We start from the raw sequence: 17,500 nt of genomic DNA, 5'->3' as shown, positions 1-17,500 counted from the left end.
AGACCGTTGACCTCTGGGAGGGTGAGACCGCCTACACATCTTCTCTGCCTTCAGTTCTTGGAACATTTGTGTGTGTGTGTGTGTGTGTGTGTGTGTGTGTGTGTGTGTGTGTGTGTGTGTGTGTGTGTGTGTGTGTGTGTGTGTGTGTGTGCGTGTGTGTGTGTGAGCGTAACCGGACAGATGGTCATTGTAAGCCTGATGGGTGTCGAATTAGTACAACATGCTGCATTTTAAAACAATTGGCATGTGAGTCAATTGCAATTGTGTATGTAAACGAGAATGTGATGTGATGTGGTGTGTGTGTGTGTGTGTTTAGGTAAAGACCTGGCAGCTGTACAGATGACCCTGATGTCACTGGGAAGCTTGGCAGTTACCAAGACCGATGGTTGTTACTGTGGAGACCCCAACTGGTTCCACAGGTGAGCCGGTTATTTCCTGTTCCCCCAGTGATATAATAAGATGACCAACGAAACCCCATGAGATTTTGCCCAAGAGCTTACTTCAATTTTGAAAGTATTTATTACATTACTTCCTGTTCCTGCATTCAGTCACACATGTTGTTTCTGGTGATGGTTGTCATAGCATCTGGACAACAAGGTTTCATGCACGTGTTAATAGTGCATCACTGTTAATGTTTTACCACCATAGCAACGTGAAAACAAGCACTTATCAGTCAGGGTTGTTTTGGTAGCACGGTTAGGTCGAGCGTATACAGTCAGATAAGCTAATATCGTGCAACATAAACAATATTAACCGTCTGACTGAAAAGTGGGTTATAGGAGAACTGACAGGGAAATTATTTTAATACAAGTCTCCAAACGTAACAGTATAAGTATCTTAACTTTAATATAAATGAATCTGTGTGTGTGTGTGTGTGTATGTGTGTGTGTGTATCAGGAAAGCTCAGGAGAATAAGCGAGACTTCACGGACGAGCAGATGAAAGAGGGGCAGACTGTCATCGGACTGCAGATGGGATCCAATAAAGGAGCGTCGCAGGCGGGCATGACCGGCTACGGCCGACCCCGGCAAATCATCAACTAGGGGGTCTGACCTCTAACCCCTCCTCCTCGCCAATCAGTGAGGGCCACACTGGTGCCTGGCCACTTCCACTCAGCCCATGGAAAAAACTGGAGAACCAGGGACCAAAAGACGCACACACACGCACACACACACACACACACACACACACACACACACACACACACACACACACACACACACACACACACACACACCTCATGCAATCTGTTGTGCTTAATAAACTTTTATATTAAAATACCATATCTGAACCATGTTTTCATGTAGAACTTGCTGTATAGCACCATACAGAATTTCAGTAGATACATTCCATTAAAATGCAGTGGTTTTCCATTACAGCAATGGTCTGTTATCCTGGAACACACAGTTCAGTTCAGTAGTTCAGAACTGTTCTGACACCGTTCCTCTGTATACAGATCTCATCTCAAATTAGCCTAATGCTAATATATGACCCAGTGCCTTAATCTCACCATGTTTGTACATTGTATATTGAATCTTAATAAATGATTTTTGAAATAAAATTTGGCTCATCTTAACACATTTATGCATTTTGTTTTATGTTTTTGGCACAATTTCTGTGCACAAACATCCAGTCTTGTTTTCCGTTTTATAACCATTATACAACCAATAAAAAGTCAGTTAAAAAGCTTGCAGCTTGGACTTAAAGGAGAGGTGTTTTGTGTTGTTACCTGCTCTAGAAGCATGAAGGAGACTACAGAGAGGAGACGTCTGACACCACGGCAGATCTCACGACCCCACCCTAGATCTTACAAATCCTCCCCCTCAACTGGCCCAGACCAAAGTGCTATCACTCAATCTGGGTTTACATTCAGATGGGACTCCTTTCTATAACGGCATAGATTAGGCCAGAGGATAAGGGCTAGTGGTATGAGAGAGAGAGAGAGAGAGAGAGAGAGAGAGAGAGAGAGAGAGAGAACAGAGATATCGCTAAAAAGAGGGAGAGAGAAAGAGAGAACAAGCAAAACAGAGGAACACAAAGAGAGAGAGAGAGAGAGAGAGAGAGAGAGAGAGAGAGAGAGAAAGATGTGGACTGGGAATAGGAAAATTAGCAACATGACTCATTTGTGAACAAGAATGAAAGTTTCAATAAATATACAACTGAGAGGAGGAAATGTGGTTTAACATTTTACACGTTTACTCAGCTCTTAAAATGGTTCTAAAATGTGGTTTAAAACGTTTATGCATATCCTGATACCTTCTGGGGGCTTTTCTCCACTTCCTTATCTCACATGGCCATGTTTCCTAGCAACAGTGTATAAAACACACATTCTGGCTCAGAAGAGCAGCTGCAAAACAGACCACACTTCGAAGACGTTTGTAGTTTGTTTAAATTTTGTTGTTAAAGTCATGCGAGACTGATGGCATTGATGTATTTAGTGATACAGCTCAATGGGGAGCTATTTACTTTGGTCAGTCATTAAGGTGTGAGTGCTTCAGGCAGGTCTAAGGGAAACTGTAAAGCTAGGTTTAAGCTAGAGCCCCATCTGAAATCGCATACTACACTACTATATAGTATGGGAGAAGCAGTACGTGAGCAACCTAGTACGTCCAAATACACAGTATGCATTAAACCAGTACGCGAAACGTACCCGGATGACTTACTGCATCGGCAGCCATTTTTAAGTATGTGACTGCAGCACACTGTCCTATCCCATGATTCAACTGTAGCAGCGGAGGAGTTCGAAGTTAGAAAAATAAAATGGCGGAAAGTGGCGAGCCAGCAATTTACAAGTGTAAGTAGATACAAACACAAAATAAAACATTTAAAAAATATGATGATGTGCAAACCAAGTGCAACCCAAGTGCCGTTACAAGTAGTGTCACTGAGAATGAAAAATACAATTTGTTAGATTACATATATATAGTTTTTACATTTTTTATTAACGTAGCTAGCGAGTCCAAGCTGAGGTAATCTTGTTAGCTCGCTAGTTAACCTGTCAAGCTAATACCGATTAACTCATATCCGATAACGCGAAAATGTGCGGTATTAATGTCGGTTTTGTTAGATTTATATGCATATGCGCATATCCAAATGGAGCTGTGGATTTCTGTATTTTTTTAGTGTTTATGAGCATCAGCGAGTCCAAGCTGAGGTAATCTTGTTAGCTCGCTAGTTGACCCATCAAGCTAATACTAATTGTCGTACCGATTACCTCGCAACAAATCTGAAGCGCATCCGTCAATTTTAGACCATTTTGCTCGCAATGAATTTAAGACATGACTAACTTAATCTGGTTTACAAGTGGTTTGCAGGTCGAATTCCTTTATGTTTATTTTCTTTTATTTTAAACCTTGGTTGTTTGTCATACTGATATAACGATGTTCGTGCATTCACCTCACCTTTTTAGTAATACTATTGAAAGGCTAACCTATTCTTACCATATTCTATACCAGGGGTCGGCAATCTTTGAAACATGAGGGCTGTGTTCGAAATAGTCTACTACATACTACTGGCATACTGATCGAGCCCCAAATCAGTATGCCGTATGCAGTATGTGACCAAAATGAAAATTTCCAGTACGCGAAACATACCCGGATGACCTACTACTTCCGCAAAATATTCCAGTATGCGAACAGAGCTATCTTCGTGGTGTACTGCATCCCATCATGCAACGCTACGTTCACGTGACCCCGTAGTGTGCTTTGCTTTTGTCGCATACTGGAAACTGTACTGCATACTACTACGAGGACCAGTATGCAGTATCCAGTATATACTGAGTCCAGTATGCAGTATCCAGTATGTAGTAGTCTATTTCGAACACAGCCGAGGTTTATACTTGACTGAGGGTTCGCACGCCAAAAATGACGTAATCGCGGTGGCTCCGCCCCTGCGCGAGGAACCTTTAAAGTGATGTACAAGTGCTTGAATTGCGCCGCGCTTCAGCGCAATGAACAAAGTCATGTTTGTCGGGTTCATACACCTTCACAAGGTTGAATTAAAGCACTTGTACGTCACTTTCAAGGTCCATTTTCAGTATTTCCCAGCACGTTAAACTTAATTAAGTTAAATATTTATACATATACTCGAAATGATTCGAAATAATTTGCTTTTTATCACATTATTTAATGGTTGTTTATTTTCAAAACGCCCAATATGAACGTCTTCACGTTCTCTCATATTTCGTCCTGGAATAACAAGATCAGGTAAATGTTCCAAGCTCTGGGGTTGGATTGCATCTCCAATTGGGATGAGTAGTCTAATAGGTGCCTGTCATTGTCTGTCAGTGTCTCAGTTATATGGAACTACAAGAGTGTTGAAGAAATACATGTGCATATTTCAAACACCTCCATCTCGTTACCCAGTGCAATGCTTGCACCATCTGTTCATCCAGCATGGTTCTTATTCAATGGCTTTCACTGTCAATTCTCATCTCATTGTCTGATCAAGGAAGGAAGCAGTGACCTCAGGAATTCCCCTGACCTCATCAACATTCCACAATTCAGGAGTTCCTTTCATAGTTCAGCACACCTTCGTCCTGGTTCTATGATATCTTGCATTCTTCTCTGCAGGAACCAGTTTGTATATGAAAAAGATCAGAACATTAATTCCATGGGGTTCTAAAGTTCCAATCTGAGTTTCCAAATTTTATTACTGCCATTAGCACCAACTGCATGGATGCAAACAGATATGTTGTTAATGCAATGTCCGTTAGTATAAAAATGTCTTTACACTGGAGATGACTAATCCTTAATCCTGATCAGCAAGTCTTCTTGGTTTCTACAGTATTAATCTCTTGCAAGCACTGCAGAGACTGCTCCCACAGTTATTCATGAGGTTGAATGGGTGGTCCTTTTGTGCCAGGTATTTTAGTAGCCGTGTTAAAAAATTAAATGTTGCAAGTCTAGATTGGTTGGAGGCTACGTCTCCACAGTAATTATCTGAATGGCCACTTATCTCACTCTCGCCAGGAATGTCTTTGATGTTTTTGTCTTGTATGTATGTAAAACAACAGGTAAAACAGCTAGAACAGAAGCAAAGGAATCGTCTATGTCTGCTTTAGGAAAACCACTGTGTTGAAAATGTTCACATATTTCCATCCTTTTCTGGAGGAAGTCTTCTCACTACAAATGTGCTCAAGTCTGAGTAGCTGTGAAAAAGGTGTTTTACAGGCTTTGGAATGGAAAGAAATGTTTTACAGAGAGAAATTAGAGTCTGTAAGTTTATAATAGATGGAGGTATTTAAACAAGAGAGCACGCTTCACTGAAACATGAAAAAGTCCTCCCCATGCCAGGATCTGCTGTAGTCCATGTACATTCAAGAGCTGGGGGAATGTGAAGAATGTACTTGTAGCAATTCCAAAATGTCTAGTGTATTGCTCAAAGTGTTTCGCAACAAATAATATGGTCAAATTTTGCCCTTCATACTTTTTTAAAAAAACAAACAATATTTCTTCACTTCATTTTTTTTATAGAAAGAATTTTTTTCATGTTCAAAATGAAACATGAGCAGGGGTTGCTGCCAACCGTTCTGAAAGTATTATGCTGCCATCTAGTGTTTATGTGCAGAACTGCTTGTGAAGCTATTTGTCCATGCCACTAGGTGGCGATGTAGTCCTGCACAGAAAGATCGTGTTTGGTCTCTTCCCACCTTTGACGTTCCTGGGGGGGGGGCATTGTGGCATCAGAGGGATTTTATCCTAAATCACGAGGAGTCTCTGCACATAACATAAAACTGAAGTTGTCCGTTTTTCAACTGTTTAAGAGGAAATGCACACTAGTGGGCCAATTTGAATAAGGCTACAGCTTCATAAAACAGAGAAACGTTCAAAACATTGCTGATACACTGTGTACTTTGTTTATTATTTTATTAAAGGCACACTGAATTTTTCCTGTATATTTTCATATCAATATTACAAATTTGTTTAGTGCTTGCTTCATTTTCAAATAATTGTGTTTACTATTAATTTGGTTTGCATAGTTATAAAAGTCTTTTAAAATTTGGGAGATCCTATTTCAAACCAATTAAACAAAAACAACCAAAAAAAAAAACTCAGCAGAAAAGCTAGTACTTTTATTTCTTTGCCACACATAGTAGACATATCTAGGACGTTTTCCAGTGGTTTTAATGTGGACAGTTTAGCTTTTGATCATCCCTAAACGTGCTTCCAAAACCACGTTAGAGACAGGAAAACTGCATCACATGACAGCTGCCCGGCCGCCCCATTCTCAATGACTGCAATTTTTTACAGCTTTTTTTTTTTTTTTTTTTTTTACATATAACCCCCTGCATTTGATCACACAGTACGTGTTGACCCATGTTGGTAATCAACACTAAACTCCTCACTAGCGGGTTCGTGTTTGTAATCACCCGACACTAAACTCCTCTAGCGGGTTCGTGTTTGTAATCACCCGACACTAAACTCCTCTAGCGGGTTCGTGTTTGTAATCACCCGACACTAAACTCCTCTAGCGGGTTCGTGTTTGTAATCACCCGACACTAAACTCCTCTAGCGGGTTCGTGTTTGTCTGCCTTCACTTTTACTTCCGGTAGTCACCAGCGTGGAGTCGTTCGTTAGCCAGCTAGCACGTTAGCCATCCGAGAGAAGGCTGTAAATTAACTCTTAAAACAACAACTAACGGTTGTTCTGTTGAATTAGTGCAGCTAACCGACTGTAGTTCAGTTTTCTGCCGAACTTTGTCCGGCTCCAGGGGCAGGAAGCCCGCCGCTACTGGTCTCGGTTCACCATGACAACTCAGGCGGACTGGAGCTCGGCGTTTGACGAGGACCAACACGGGTGAGACAACCGGCCGTTCACTAGTGCACTTCCACTCGTTAGTGCACTTCCACGGACAGTTAAGTTCCCTTAAAGCGTTGAAATGCCCCGTCGGCCGTCCTGCTTGCGTCCGCAGGCGGAACGTGTCTTCCGGGTTGCCGCGGTACTCCTCGCCGTGGGACGCGCAGGCGAGCATCTGGTCCGCTCCCGGCTCCTTCGCGTCCGGGTTAACGGAGACCGCAGACGCGCCCGTCTTTGGACCCAGAGAACCCGCCGCGATGCCGCGCTTCGCAGACACGGAGGACCGCGACGCACAGGTAGGTGCCGAGCTCCCGGTGCCCGGGGTGTCCTGTGGCCAGACGGGGCACGGACGTGTGGTGCTGAGGGTGGTGTTGTGTTGTGTGTGTGTGGTGCTGAGGGTGGTGTTGTGTGTGGTGTTGTGTGTGTGTGTGGTGCTGAGGGTGGTGTTGTGTTGTGTGTGTGGTGCTGAGGGTGGTGTTGTGTTGTGTGTGTGTGGTGCTGAAGGTGGTGTTGTGTTGTGTGTGTGGTGCTGAGGGTGGTGTTGTCTGGGTGGTGTTGTGTGTGTGTGGTGCTGAGGGTGGTGTTGTGTTGTGTGTGTGTGTGTGGTATTGATGGTGGTGTTGTCTGTGTGGTGTTGTCTGTGTGGTGCTGAGGGTGGTGTTGTCTGTGTGGTGTTGATGGTGGTGTTGTCTGGGTGGTGTTGATGGTGGTGTTGTCTGTGTGGTGTTGTCTGTGTGGTGCTGAGGGTGGTGTTGTCTGTGTGGTGTTGTCTGTGTGGTGCTGAGGGTGGTGTTGTCTGTGTGGTGTTGATGGTGGTGTTGTCTGGGTGGTGTTGTGTTGTCTGTGCCACAGACGGAGAAATGGACAGAAGAGAAGGAGAACAACACTAACGATGACTGGCAGTCGCACCTGGTAAAATTTCCTCTTTTAACGGGCTGCTGGGTTTCTGAAACGTTTAGAAGAGCAAAGCCTGGTCCCCTGCAAAATTGATTTTTAATGTACAGCTTCACAATGCTTGTAGTCACATCGGCCGATTCAAAACGTTAAAATCTCACGATTATGAGAATGAAGAGAGGGTGAACATGTGTGATCTGTGAATCAGGAGCTCAGCTGGCATCGTGTGTGTGTGTGTGTGTGTGTGTGGTCCACTGCAGCGGTCCGTAGATGAGCACAGCACCCTCCTGGTGCAGCAATACGAAGGTCTGATCAAGCAGCAGGCATCTGCCCAGGCTGAGCACAAGGCCCAGGTCAAGGCCTTGGAACTGAAGAGAGAAGAGAAGAAACGTCAGCACCAGGTCCGTCCCAACCGCTCGCCCAAGGGTGCTCTGTCCTTCCAGGGCAAGTGTCTAGGGAGTGAGATGTTACAAGGGTTGTTTTGAATCGAACTGAGGTCTGTAGGCACTTTGACACTTGATGCACAGAGCTGAGAACCTGTACTCTTCAGTACTCTACACAGTGTATGTATTTTGTCTTTCTAGAGGTGATGTAAACATGACTGCAAGTCTGTGAGTCTCTGTGCGTTAACCTGCTTGGCTTCCCAAGACCTGACTCATTTGCTAATGATTTGTTGGAAGCATTGGTTGAACCTCTCTCTGGTCCTCTGAGCATATGGCTGAAGACCTCCTCCTCTTCTTCCTCTTCTTCTTCTGCTCTGCTGCCATGTGCTTGGTTGTTTTTTGGTTCTGTGCAGAGTCTGCTGGATAAGATCGAATCTCTGCATGTGAAACTGGACCTGAACAGCAGTAAGACTACGCGGAAGAACTTCGTCATGAAGCTGGAGGAGCTGACGGCGGAGAAGGAGCGTATGCTCGAGAGTCAGCGAAGGTGTTGAGAGGCCGAAGAACACGGACAAGAAAGCAATGTAGAAGCACTCTGGCGTGCTGGTAGAATTTAGTGTTGTCTTAATGTGGTGTGTGTGTGTGTGTGTGTTCTAGGTTGGCACAGGAGTTGGAGGAGGTGGAGAGAAAGCTGAAGATGCTTATTGAAGAGCAAAGCAGTGAAAAGTAAGACACACCAAAGCGTCCCGAACGCCGGCCCAAACGCCCTGGCCTTCCTCTGCTACATGAGTCCGATAGCCGGGTGGTCCGCTCCAAGGCACTGAAGGGTTTAGTGTTTAACCTGAGCCAGTTAACACCTTAATGAGTTGAGTCACGTGTGTTAGACCAGGCAGAAGGCTAAACTGTAGAGTGTTGCAGTTGGGTGATTGTAAGCAACCATATGACGTGTGTGTGTGTGTGTGTGTGTGTGTGTGTGTGTGTGTGTGTGTGTGCGTGGGTGTGTGTGCGTGGGTGTGTGTGCGTGGGTGTGTGTGTGTGGGTGTGCGTGGGTGTGGGTGTGCGTGGGTGTGTGTGTGTGGGTGTGCGTGGGTGTGTGTGTGTGCGTGCACGCTTTCTAACGTAGGATTTCATGGCAAAAGGATATAGACGATTTGCAAGCAGAGAAAGTGCGAATTATCAGACAAGTTGAAGAAACCAGTCAAGCAGCTCTGAAGGATGAGGTGAACACTCTAGCCATAAAGGTCACGTGGGTAACAGCCATTCACAGCCCCACCACCACTGGCTCCAGTATTTTGTGGCTGTACCTAAGGACATTCTGTTTTCATCCACCAAAACATTAAAACATTTACCTACTGCTGTCTGTTGGCCGCATGATTTCAGCTGTTTGTGTGTGATGGCGTGTAGATGGCAGCTGTAGAGTCCCAGAGAGAGGTGGCAGTTTCCTTGGTGGAAGACTGGATCGCAGAAGCTGAAAGATATCTTAGCACTCTCAGGTAGTGTGTACGTGCACCTGTGATGGAATGAGTGTGTCTGTTTTGATTAGTGTGTGTGTGAGAGAGAGAGAGTTTAATAATGTTTCTTCCATGAACAGGTTGGACCCTTCTCCACAGCATGGCCGACAGCGGCTGGAGTGGGAGAAAAACGTGGTGGTGGTCCGTAACAACCTCACAGGACTACAGGTGAGGGGCGGGGCTAGCACACCTGCATTACAGGTGAGGGGTGGGGCTAGCACACCTGCATTACAGGTGAGGGGTGGGGCTAGCACACCTGCATTACAGGTGAGGGGTGGGGCTAGCACACCTGCATTACAGGTGAGGGGTGGGGCTAGCACACCTGCATTACAGGTGAGGGGTGGGGCTAGCACACCTGGATTACAGGTGAGGGGCGGGGCTAGCACACCTGGATTACAGGTGAGGGGTGGGGCTAGCACACCTGGATTGTCTTTCTTGCTTCTCTGTGACCCTTTATGATCAGTTTGTGTGTGATTCTTTGGTGATTGAGAGTTTGTGCAGTTATCAGTTACATTTTCTCCATTTCTTCTCTCCAGAATAAGTTTGATGAGAATCTTAAACTTATACAGAAGGGCAAGCAGTTGGACAGTTTACCCACAATTCCCTTGCCTCCTTTGCCTCCTGTTCCCACGGTAGGCATCTCTCTCTGACTGAATAGGTGGTTGTGCCACATTGTTGTTTGAGCTCTCTCATTGTTGTTTTGGCAACATGTTATCTCACAACTTCATTTACAGTAACCAAACGCTGAAGAAGGCTGAATAATTTAATATTCCATTTTTCTCCTTCTTTCCCTCCTTCTTTGTCTTTCTCTCTCCGTCTCTCTCTATCTAGATCGATTTGTTCATGAGTCCGCTCATAAACTCTATTCAGTCGCCCTATTACAGCAGCAGTATACTTCAGGCCCCACCTCCCAGTTCAGTGGCCACCCCTCAGTTCCACACCGCCAATCGATTCATGGCTCCGCCTCCCACCGTGGCATCCCAACGCACAGCCACGCCCCCCCCCGGCCACCTTACCACATGCCCCTGAGCAAAACCCCCATGGTGCCGTGGTGATGGGCCACGCCCCCAAGCCCCAGCTGTCCATGCCTACTGCCTTTCCACCTCGACTTCCTGCCCACTTGCCTGGGGGCGTTCCTTTGCCCCGCCCCTTAACCAACGCCATGCCAAACGTACTGCTGGCACACCCAAGTACCTACGCTGTTGTCCCGCCCACTCACACCTCCGCAGCAACAGCTCACGTGGCCCCGCCCTTGCTGCCGTCCCTGTTGGGTGTGCCGGCCAATCAGGTGGCAGGGCTGCATGGGGTGGGGCCAGGAGTGCCAAAGCAAAACTCCTCCTCCGCGAGCACCAACCCACCTCCTGCTGGCAAACTGGACCAGCTGCTGGAGAGACTGGGCATGCTTTTCCCAGAATGCACTAGGTACTGTTGGTCACCGTAAGGACCCTCCTTGCCATACTCTCTCCATCTCCCTCTCCCCCCACCCTCTCACTAACTCGTGTGTGTGTGTGTGTGTGTGTGTGTGTGTGTGTGTGTGTGTGTGTGAGAGACAGAAATCACCTGATGGGGGTTCTGCAGCAGATTAAGAGTGAGCGTGGTACTATGGCAGGCTTGTCCATCGATGATATCACACATGAGGTGGCCCAGCGTCTGCTCCAGGGTGAACGCACGGTGAGCACCGACCTCCACGTGCTGCTTCTGCACAGCTCTCCAATGTTGGCCTTGAGATCGAAACCGTTAACTGTTGTCCATCCAGATTTTACAGTTTAAGAGAATGTATTTAATTATTTATTAATAATACCGGGACAATTCAGTGTTTTCGTTTTTTTTTTTTTTTAAGTTGAAAACAAAAATCTTATAATATTGTAATAGTAATATTAATATACTATTAAATACTTAATAATAAGTAATATTGATTTGTATACAATACAATAGATACATTTATTTTTGAACACGCACTTTTTAGCATTCTTGTCATTTATAACCTTGCCTTTGCCTTCAGGCTCCAGGCCCGATAGGGCCTCGTTCTGGGTCCAGGGACTTTCTTGGTCCACCTGGCCCAGTGCAGAGGCCCACAGGCCAGCCGCTGCCACCTGGACGTCCTCACATCCGAGCCCCCGGTGCCCAAGTGTTCCATTCACGACCCACCCAGGTCAGGAGTACATCCATCAGGAGAACGTTTAACTTTATTTTTACAGTAATCTAAGTACTAATGCGCTCGCTCTCTCTCTCTCTCCCTCCCTCCTCCCTCTCTCTCTCTCCCCTCTCTCTCTCCCTCCCCTCTCTCTTTCTCTCTCAGATGGCTCCTTCAGTGTGTAAGCTGTGTTTGATGTGTCAGAACCTGGTTGAGGCTGGCACACAGTACACCACAAACTGCTCACACACCCTCCACAGAGAGGTGAGGAAAGGTCTTCTGCACACACTGGCCCCTGCCTTCAGTACAATGACAGTGATTTGTGTATGAGTGTGTGTGCTCAGGTGTGGGGTGCGTGTGAAAAATATGAAAATTTTTCGTGGCTTAAACTGCAGTAAATATTAATAATAACGGTTCAAAACTGTTTGTGTTGTAGTGCATCAGTGTTTGGCTCCAGACCAGCAAGAACAACTCCTGCCCGTTCTGCCCCAGCAAATAAACACACACACACACACTCACATGACGTTTCACTGGCCCTTAAAGGAGAGGTGCTCCACACTCCTGTGGTCCACAGCTTTCTCTGTGGAAGTACTCACCACCTCACTAGCCTTCCTCCTGCTAATCACGGACATCTGCCTACTGGTCATTTGTTTGTCTAGTTTATTTAATTATTCTTAAACTCTTACGTTTATGTGGATGGCAGCTATGATTTAGCTCCACTGATTTACTTATATATTTACTTATATTAGTTATAATATATATTATAATTTTATGATTATGTCTATCATTTTGAAATAGTTATTGTAGGTATTTTGTATTAAAGATGAAAACATCTATATAGAGCATTTTCATCTCGTTCATGAAGCCATCTTTTAAATGTGTATTTGTTTATAGCAATTTCATAATAGCCTTTTATTATATTTGAATTATTTCCTATTTTAAGACATTGTAATATTTAATAAAAAATTTTTTGAAATAAATTTTAAAAATATTAAAATTACTCTTTCTAACTACTAATTATTTCTAGGAGTTATAATACATATTCAAAAGAAATTGCACCCTGGAGTTTGGGATATTGCTCTGAACGTCAGAATCAGTGAGTCTACTTCACACTATAGAGCCATTATACTCCCACCTAGTGGCCTGGAGGGGTTCAGGTTCTGTACATCCGTTTTGAACATGGCCACCTCGCGTGTGAAGGATGAGCTGCTTAATTTCGGGGATTACAAAGCAACTATATTTTCGTCTCGTGTGAGCTGCAGCTTTTAAAAGTGTAAACAAAACAACAAAAAACATTGTTTGCTGGTTTATGTCAATAATAGTCCTTTAAGCTTTCAGGTGCGTTCAATTTAGTCTCTAAGTTCGCTACAGAACAGCTTCGAAATTAAAGTGTCCAGTTTTTCATTCACAATTCGGGTCAACAAAATGTATTGCTAATATACTAGTCTGCTAACAACAGAGCCTGAATACTGGCCCTTAGTGAATTGACTACAATTTGCCATTCTTATAAAATATGTAAATTACACAGGGTTGTCAACTCACCTTTTAATGTATGAAACACATAAGAAGGGTAAGACATTTGGGATAATATGATGTATATTACTAACTTTGTGTTTATGTACACATCTGTCAAGCACTCTGTAACTGGAAGCCAACAGTGGCAAAATGGATCAGTCCAGTAAATCTTTAACTGCACCGAATGATTCGCTAGTCTGAGCAAACAGGATCTCCAGTGATTCACTGTGTCAACTGTGAAATGCTTTTGTCCACTAAATCTTCAACCTGACACGGACACATGATTTAATCAAGAGAGACTTGCAGATATCTTTGTTTTTGTTTTTATTGTTATTTTACACCATTGCAGCATTTTTGTAGCTGACATGCAGCAGTCCGGCAAACACGCAGGTATAAATGCTTGTTGTTGTTGCGTGTGTGTGTGTGTTTGTGTGTGTGTGCGTGTTTGCGTCTAGGCCTTCAGAGTTTTGGCAATGGACTCGTAGCTCTCCATCAGCTTGGTCTTCAGGGTCTCCAGGTAGGGCTGCAGCTGGCTCTGCAGCTCCGTGGTGTGGGGGGCCAGTTGGCTGTGTGCCTCCGCCACGTTCTTCATCACGTACTCCTTGTATTCCTCAGCAGCAGGGAGGGCCAGATTCCTGAGGTCCTCGAGCTGCTTGGTCAGCTTGGCACGCACCGTCTCCACCATGGGCATCACCTTGGACTTGGTCTCCTCGAAGTTGGCCTCCACCTTCTCAAGGACCTCCTCCAGCGCTGGCTCCAGACGGGCCTTCAGGACGTCCAGCTGCTTCTGGTCGTTGGACATGTAGTCCTGGAAGATGGGCTCCAGCTTGGCACGGTACTCGTCCAGGTGCTTCTCCACCACCTGCTTCAGGTGGGCCTGGTGCGGCTCCATCTGGGACCGCAGGTCCTGCAGCTCGGAAAGGACGTGCTGGCGCAGACCCTTGGTGCTCTCCATGACCTGCGTGGTGATGGGGTTCAGGGAGGAACTGGCCTGGTCAGCATACTTCAGGAGCTGGTCCAGGCTCTCTGACAACTTATGCCTGGGGTGGTGGGGTTAAGGAACGTTAGCAACCAAGATCACTGCTTCTGGACATCATTATGTGGAGGTGTGTGGTCAGGCGTGTCTCTTACTTGTACTGCTGGTACTCCGTCCCGTCCAGTATATCCAGACTGTGGAGAGCGTGTTCCTTCACATGGTTCAGGTACTCAAAAAAGGCCGCCTGGCCATGCTTCAGCTGCGAGGGGGCGGAACGGGCCTGGCAACCTGTGGACGTGGTAGGAAAGGCCCATGCTTCAAAGTGTGCTAGGCCTCAGGTGCCTCCCAATGGGGTGATGATTGGTAGAGGTTTTTCTTTGTAAAGTTTACAGCTAATAGCAGCGTGGACGAGATTAGAGGCCCACAACCACAATCCTTGAGTACTCTTACTCTTCACTGTTTAGTGTAAAAAAAACAAAACATGTCTGCAAGTTCCAGTTCCTGTAAAGTTTCAGTGGAGTGAGGCAGGAGTGACTCACCTACAGTCAGGAGGAGGGTCAGCGCGAGAATCACGGCTTTCATGGCTGAGGTCTACAGGACAGGCGTGAAAACATCGTTTACACAGAGCTCAACAGTCCAGTACTTATTCAACAGGATGGGCCTCTGACTGAACATGCATTTTACCACGGACGTAGTTTTGGGGGGGGACGGGGGGGACATGTCCCCCCCACTTTTTCAAAAGCCGGTTTTGGTCCCCCCCAGTTTTTACAGTTAAAACCAAATATTTAAGTAGCGACGAAGTCATGTCCCCCCCACTTTTTAACGGTTAAAAAAACAATATCCAAATAGCGACAAATCTCAACAATCTCAACAAAACCCCCGCTCAACAATTTTTGTTCACAGCGCTCAACAATTTTCATTCAACCACCCCCCCCCCCCCCCCCGCTCAACAGTTCGCCACCCCAGGTTGTGTCCCCCCCACTTATGAAATCAAAACTACGTCCATGCATTTTACAACACGGACGGTGCCTAACTGAATTCACTTAAGGTTTTTCAAATGAAAAAAATGTTTTAGTTTCATAATAAAATTGTTTGAGTGATCTATCCTGTTGTTAAAACAGGAGAAGAATATTAAAGAAAAAAAAAAAAACCAATATGGATCTGACAATAGGAGAAATCCTAGAAAACAGACCTAGAAAACAAACAAACAAAATGCCAAAGACAAATAAAGTCCCATCCCCCCTTCTTTCACTCCTGTGTTCCACACTTACCTGCGAGGTGGTGATCTGGTGGTTGACACTAAACCGCAGGTATGGAGGGTTTATATAGGCCGTATGTGGGGGGTAAGAGGATGGACTCCAGACCTGTTACATGGAGGGGTGAAGTTCAAAGGTTCAGCACTTTATAGAGAATGGAACCAGTTATCTACCATGAACTAATCAGCACAGAAAACATTTGCACCCCCCCCCCCCCACTTATCTAGTATCTTTGAAACGTTTCACTATTTTCACTATTCTTGGTTAATCACTGAGCTAATCTAACACACACACACACACACACACATATATATATATATATATATATATATATATATATATATATATATATATATATATATATATATATATATATATAAGTGCTGTCAATTCCAGGTGCCGCGATTAAAAGTCCTCACCAGGATTTTGCTCAGGCTTCCTGGATTGTGTTGATTCCACTAATTTTACCTGGATTGCTAATTAGAAAATCTAGCAAGCTTGAGCAAAATCCTGGTGAGGACTTTTAATCGCGGCACCTGGAATTGACAGCACTAATATATATATATATATATATTATTTTTTCATTTATATTATTCATTTTAAAACTAACGTTTCCTTCCGTTTTCCTAGTTTAATTTAGTTTAGACGTTAAAACGTTATTACATTAGGAGACTCATACCTGGTTATCTGTTTCTATTCTGTTCCGGTTCTACTTCTAGAGAGAAAACCTGGGGGGTTTTCATGCCCCCCTAGATAATACGACGCCTCCCCCCCCCAACACAAACCCAAAGCCCACCTCGACTCCCACCCTCACACACACATACACAACCGTCTGTAACAGCCTCGTAACCCCGTCCGTGACAGCTGTGTCAACTCTATCTCAACATGCCACGAACCTTTAGCCCCCAGATGTGTGTAAATTAGTCAAAGGTCACGTGAGTAGATGCTGAATGCGCACACACAGATCACGCGCACAACAGAGTTTATACACGACAAATTCACATACAACATGAATGAACTGACCGGAACATTCATTCCTATAGCTTTATTTTATTCTGGGTAAATTAAAGACTAATCCTAATCGTATCCCAAAATTCACACAGACTAGTAACGGAACTGAGGTAAAGAAGTAGGCCTATGCATGATTGTTACGAGCGCAAAAACACATTTATATATTTAAAGTTCATTAAAGTAGTACGAATTCCTATTCAATGGTGATTATCTGGACGTACTTCGGGTGACGTTGAATATTAATTAACCACATATGCTAATTGGCCTGTTTTAATAATCCACAGTTGATAATGTTATCAAGGCGCTAAGCGCGTGACGCTGGGACTGATTTAATGGTTCTCGGTGCACTTTACCACAATGGTGCTGTGAAGATGAAAGCTATTATCTCTGATCAAACCATATCGACGTTTATTTGTAACTGGTACAAAGAAGTAATGCAATTATATCAAATGAAAGCCCACTTTTTATTGTGTTTACACACGAACCCCGGCAGGTAATCAGTGTCATGTGTTTTGGGCAATCTAAAGCAACAAAAACGTTGACAGGTTGATCACACCGAAACCCCTGGTGTATGTTGCGGTCAACAGCACAATACTTGCTGTGCTGTGGAATATAATCACAGATAGTCTGGTTATTTTAGCTATTATAAATATGTCGCAAGCACATTTTTATTGAATTTAATTAGCGGTCAATGTATTGCACTATTTAGACGATTTACTGAGATAGATAAAACATGGCAATGGGCCAGTCGGGAACAATTGATAAAGTTTATGCAGTTCAGAGTTCTTCCAGTGTGCAGACAGCAGTATGGTACCGGCGCGCGATGATTGCTGGCTTGACGTAACTGTTGATAGCGCGCGGATGTGACGCGGATCGCGCGTGTCCGCTCCCTCGCGCTCCTACAGGTCCAGAAAAATGGATGCGTGCCGCCTCTCATAACAGACCAGGCCATGTTTGCTACTTTAAAAGTACCCAAATTCATAGCAAAACGCAATTACATTAATCTGTGTACCTGTCAGTAACG

At 44.7% G+C, this 17,500-nt stretch overlaps 3 protein-coding genes across 3 annotated transcripts in view; 2 read left to right on the top strand and 1 right to left on the bottom strand.

The window, feature by feature from the left end:
• tagln2 (transgelin 2) overlaps window positions 1–1,579 on the top strand; it is a 7,494-nt gene extending 5,915 nt beyond the window's left edge. The window contains exons 3-5 of the mRNA XM_076987680.1: window positions 1–21; window positions 317–419; window positions 898–1,579. The exon at window positions 1–21 is cut by the window's left edge and continues 151 nt beyond it. Coding sequence (XP_076843795.1) covers window positions 1–21; window positions 317–419; window positions 898–1,042 — 269 coding nt within the window. The 3' untranslated portion in view covers window positions 1,043–1,579. The remainder of the gene's footprint in view (window positions 22–316; window positions 420–897) is intronic.
• Window positions 1,580–6,434: 4,855 nt separating this feature from the next.
• LOC143488787 (RING finger protein 214-like) lies at window positions 6,435–12,644 on the top strand. Its single transcript, XM_076987690.1, is given in 16 exon segments — window positions 6,435–6,796; window positions 6,912–7,092; window positions 7,649–7,708; window positions 7,951–8,091; window positions 8,487–8,620; window positions 8,731–8,799; window positions 9,197–9,293; window positions 9,478–9,566; window positions 9,665–9,752; window positions 10,121–10,216; window positions 10,416–10,615; window positions 10,617–11,006; window positions 11,138–11,255; window positions 11,587–11,736; window positions 11,884–11,982; window positions 12,155–12,644. Coding segments are annotated over 16 exon segments (2,025 nt in total). The 5' UTR covers window positions 6,435–6,746; the 3' UTR covers window positions 12,218–12,644.
• Window positions 12,645–13,561: 917 nt separating this feature from the next.
• Window positions 13,562–16,186, bottom strand: LOC143488767 (uncharacterized). The gene is made up of 5 exons (XM_076987663.1): window positions 16,145–16,186; window positions 15,481–15,573; window positions 14,749–14,800; window positions 14,365–14,497; window positions 13,562–14,273 (listed from the first exon to the last, which is right to left on the bottom strand). The coding sequence occupies exons 3-5, from the start codon at window positions 14,789–14,791 to the stop codon at window positions 13,685–13,687; spliced, it is 765 nt and encodes a 254-aa protein (XP_076843778.1). The 5' UTR covers window positions 14,792–14,800; window positions 15,481–15,573; window positions 16,145–16,186; the 3' UTR covers window positions 13,562–13,684.
• Window positions 16,187–17,500: the final 1,314 nt, after the last annotated feature.

Source organism: Brachyhypopomus gauderio, unplaced genomic scaffold, assembly GCF_052324685.1.
Source record: "Brachyhypopomus gauderio isolate BG-103 unplaced genomic scaffold, BGAUD_0.2 sc54, whole genome shotgun sequence".
Taxonomy (NCBI): Eukaryota; Metazoa; Chordata; class Actinopteri; order Gymnotiformes; family Hypopomidae; genus Brachyhypopomus; species Brachyhypopomus gauderio.
The sequence above is the reverse complement of the archived record's forward strand: the minus strand, read 5'-3'. Positions and strand labels throughout refer to the sequence as shown.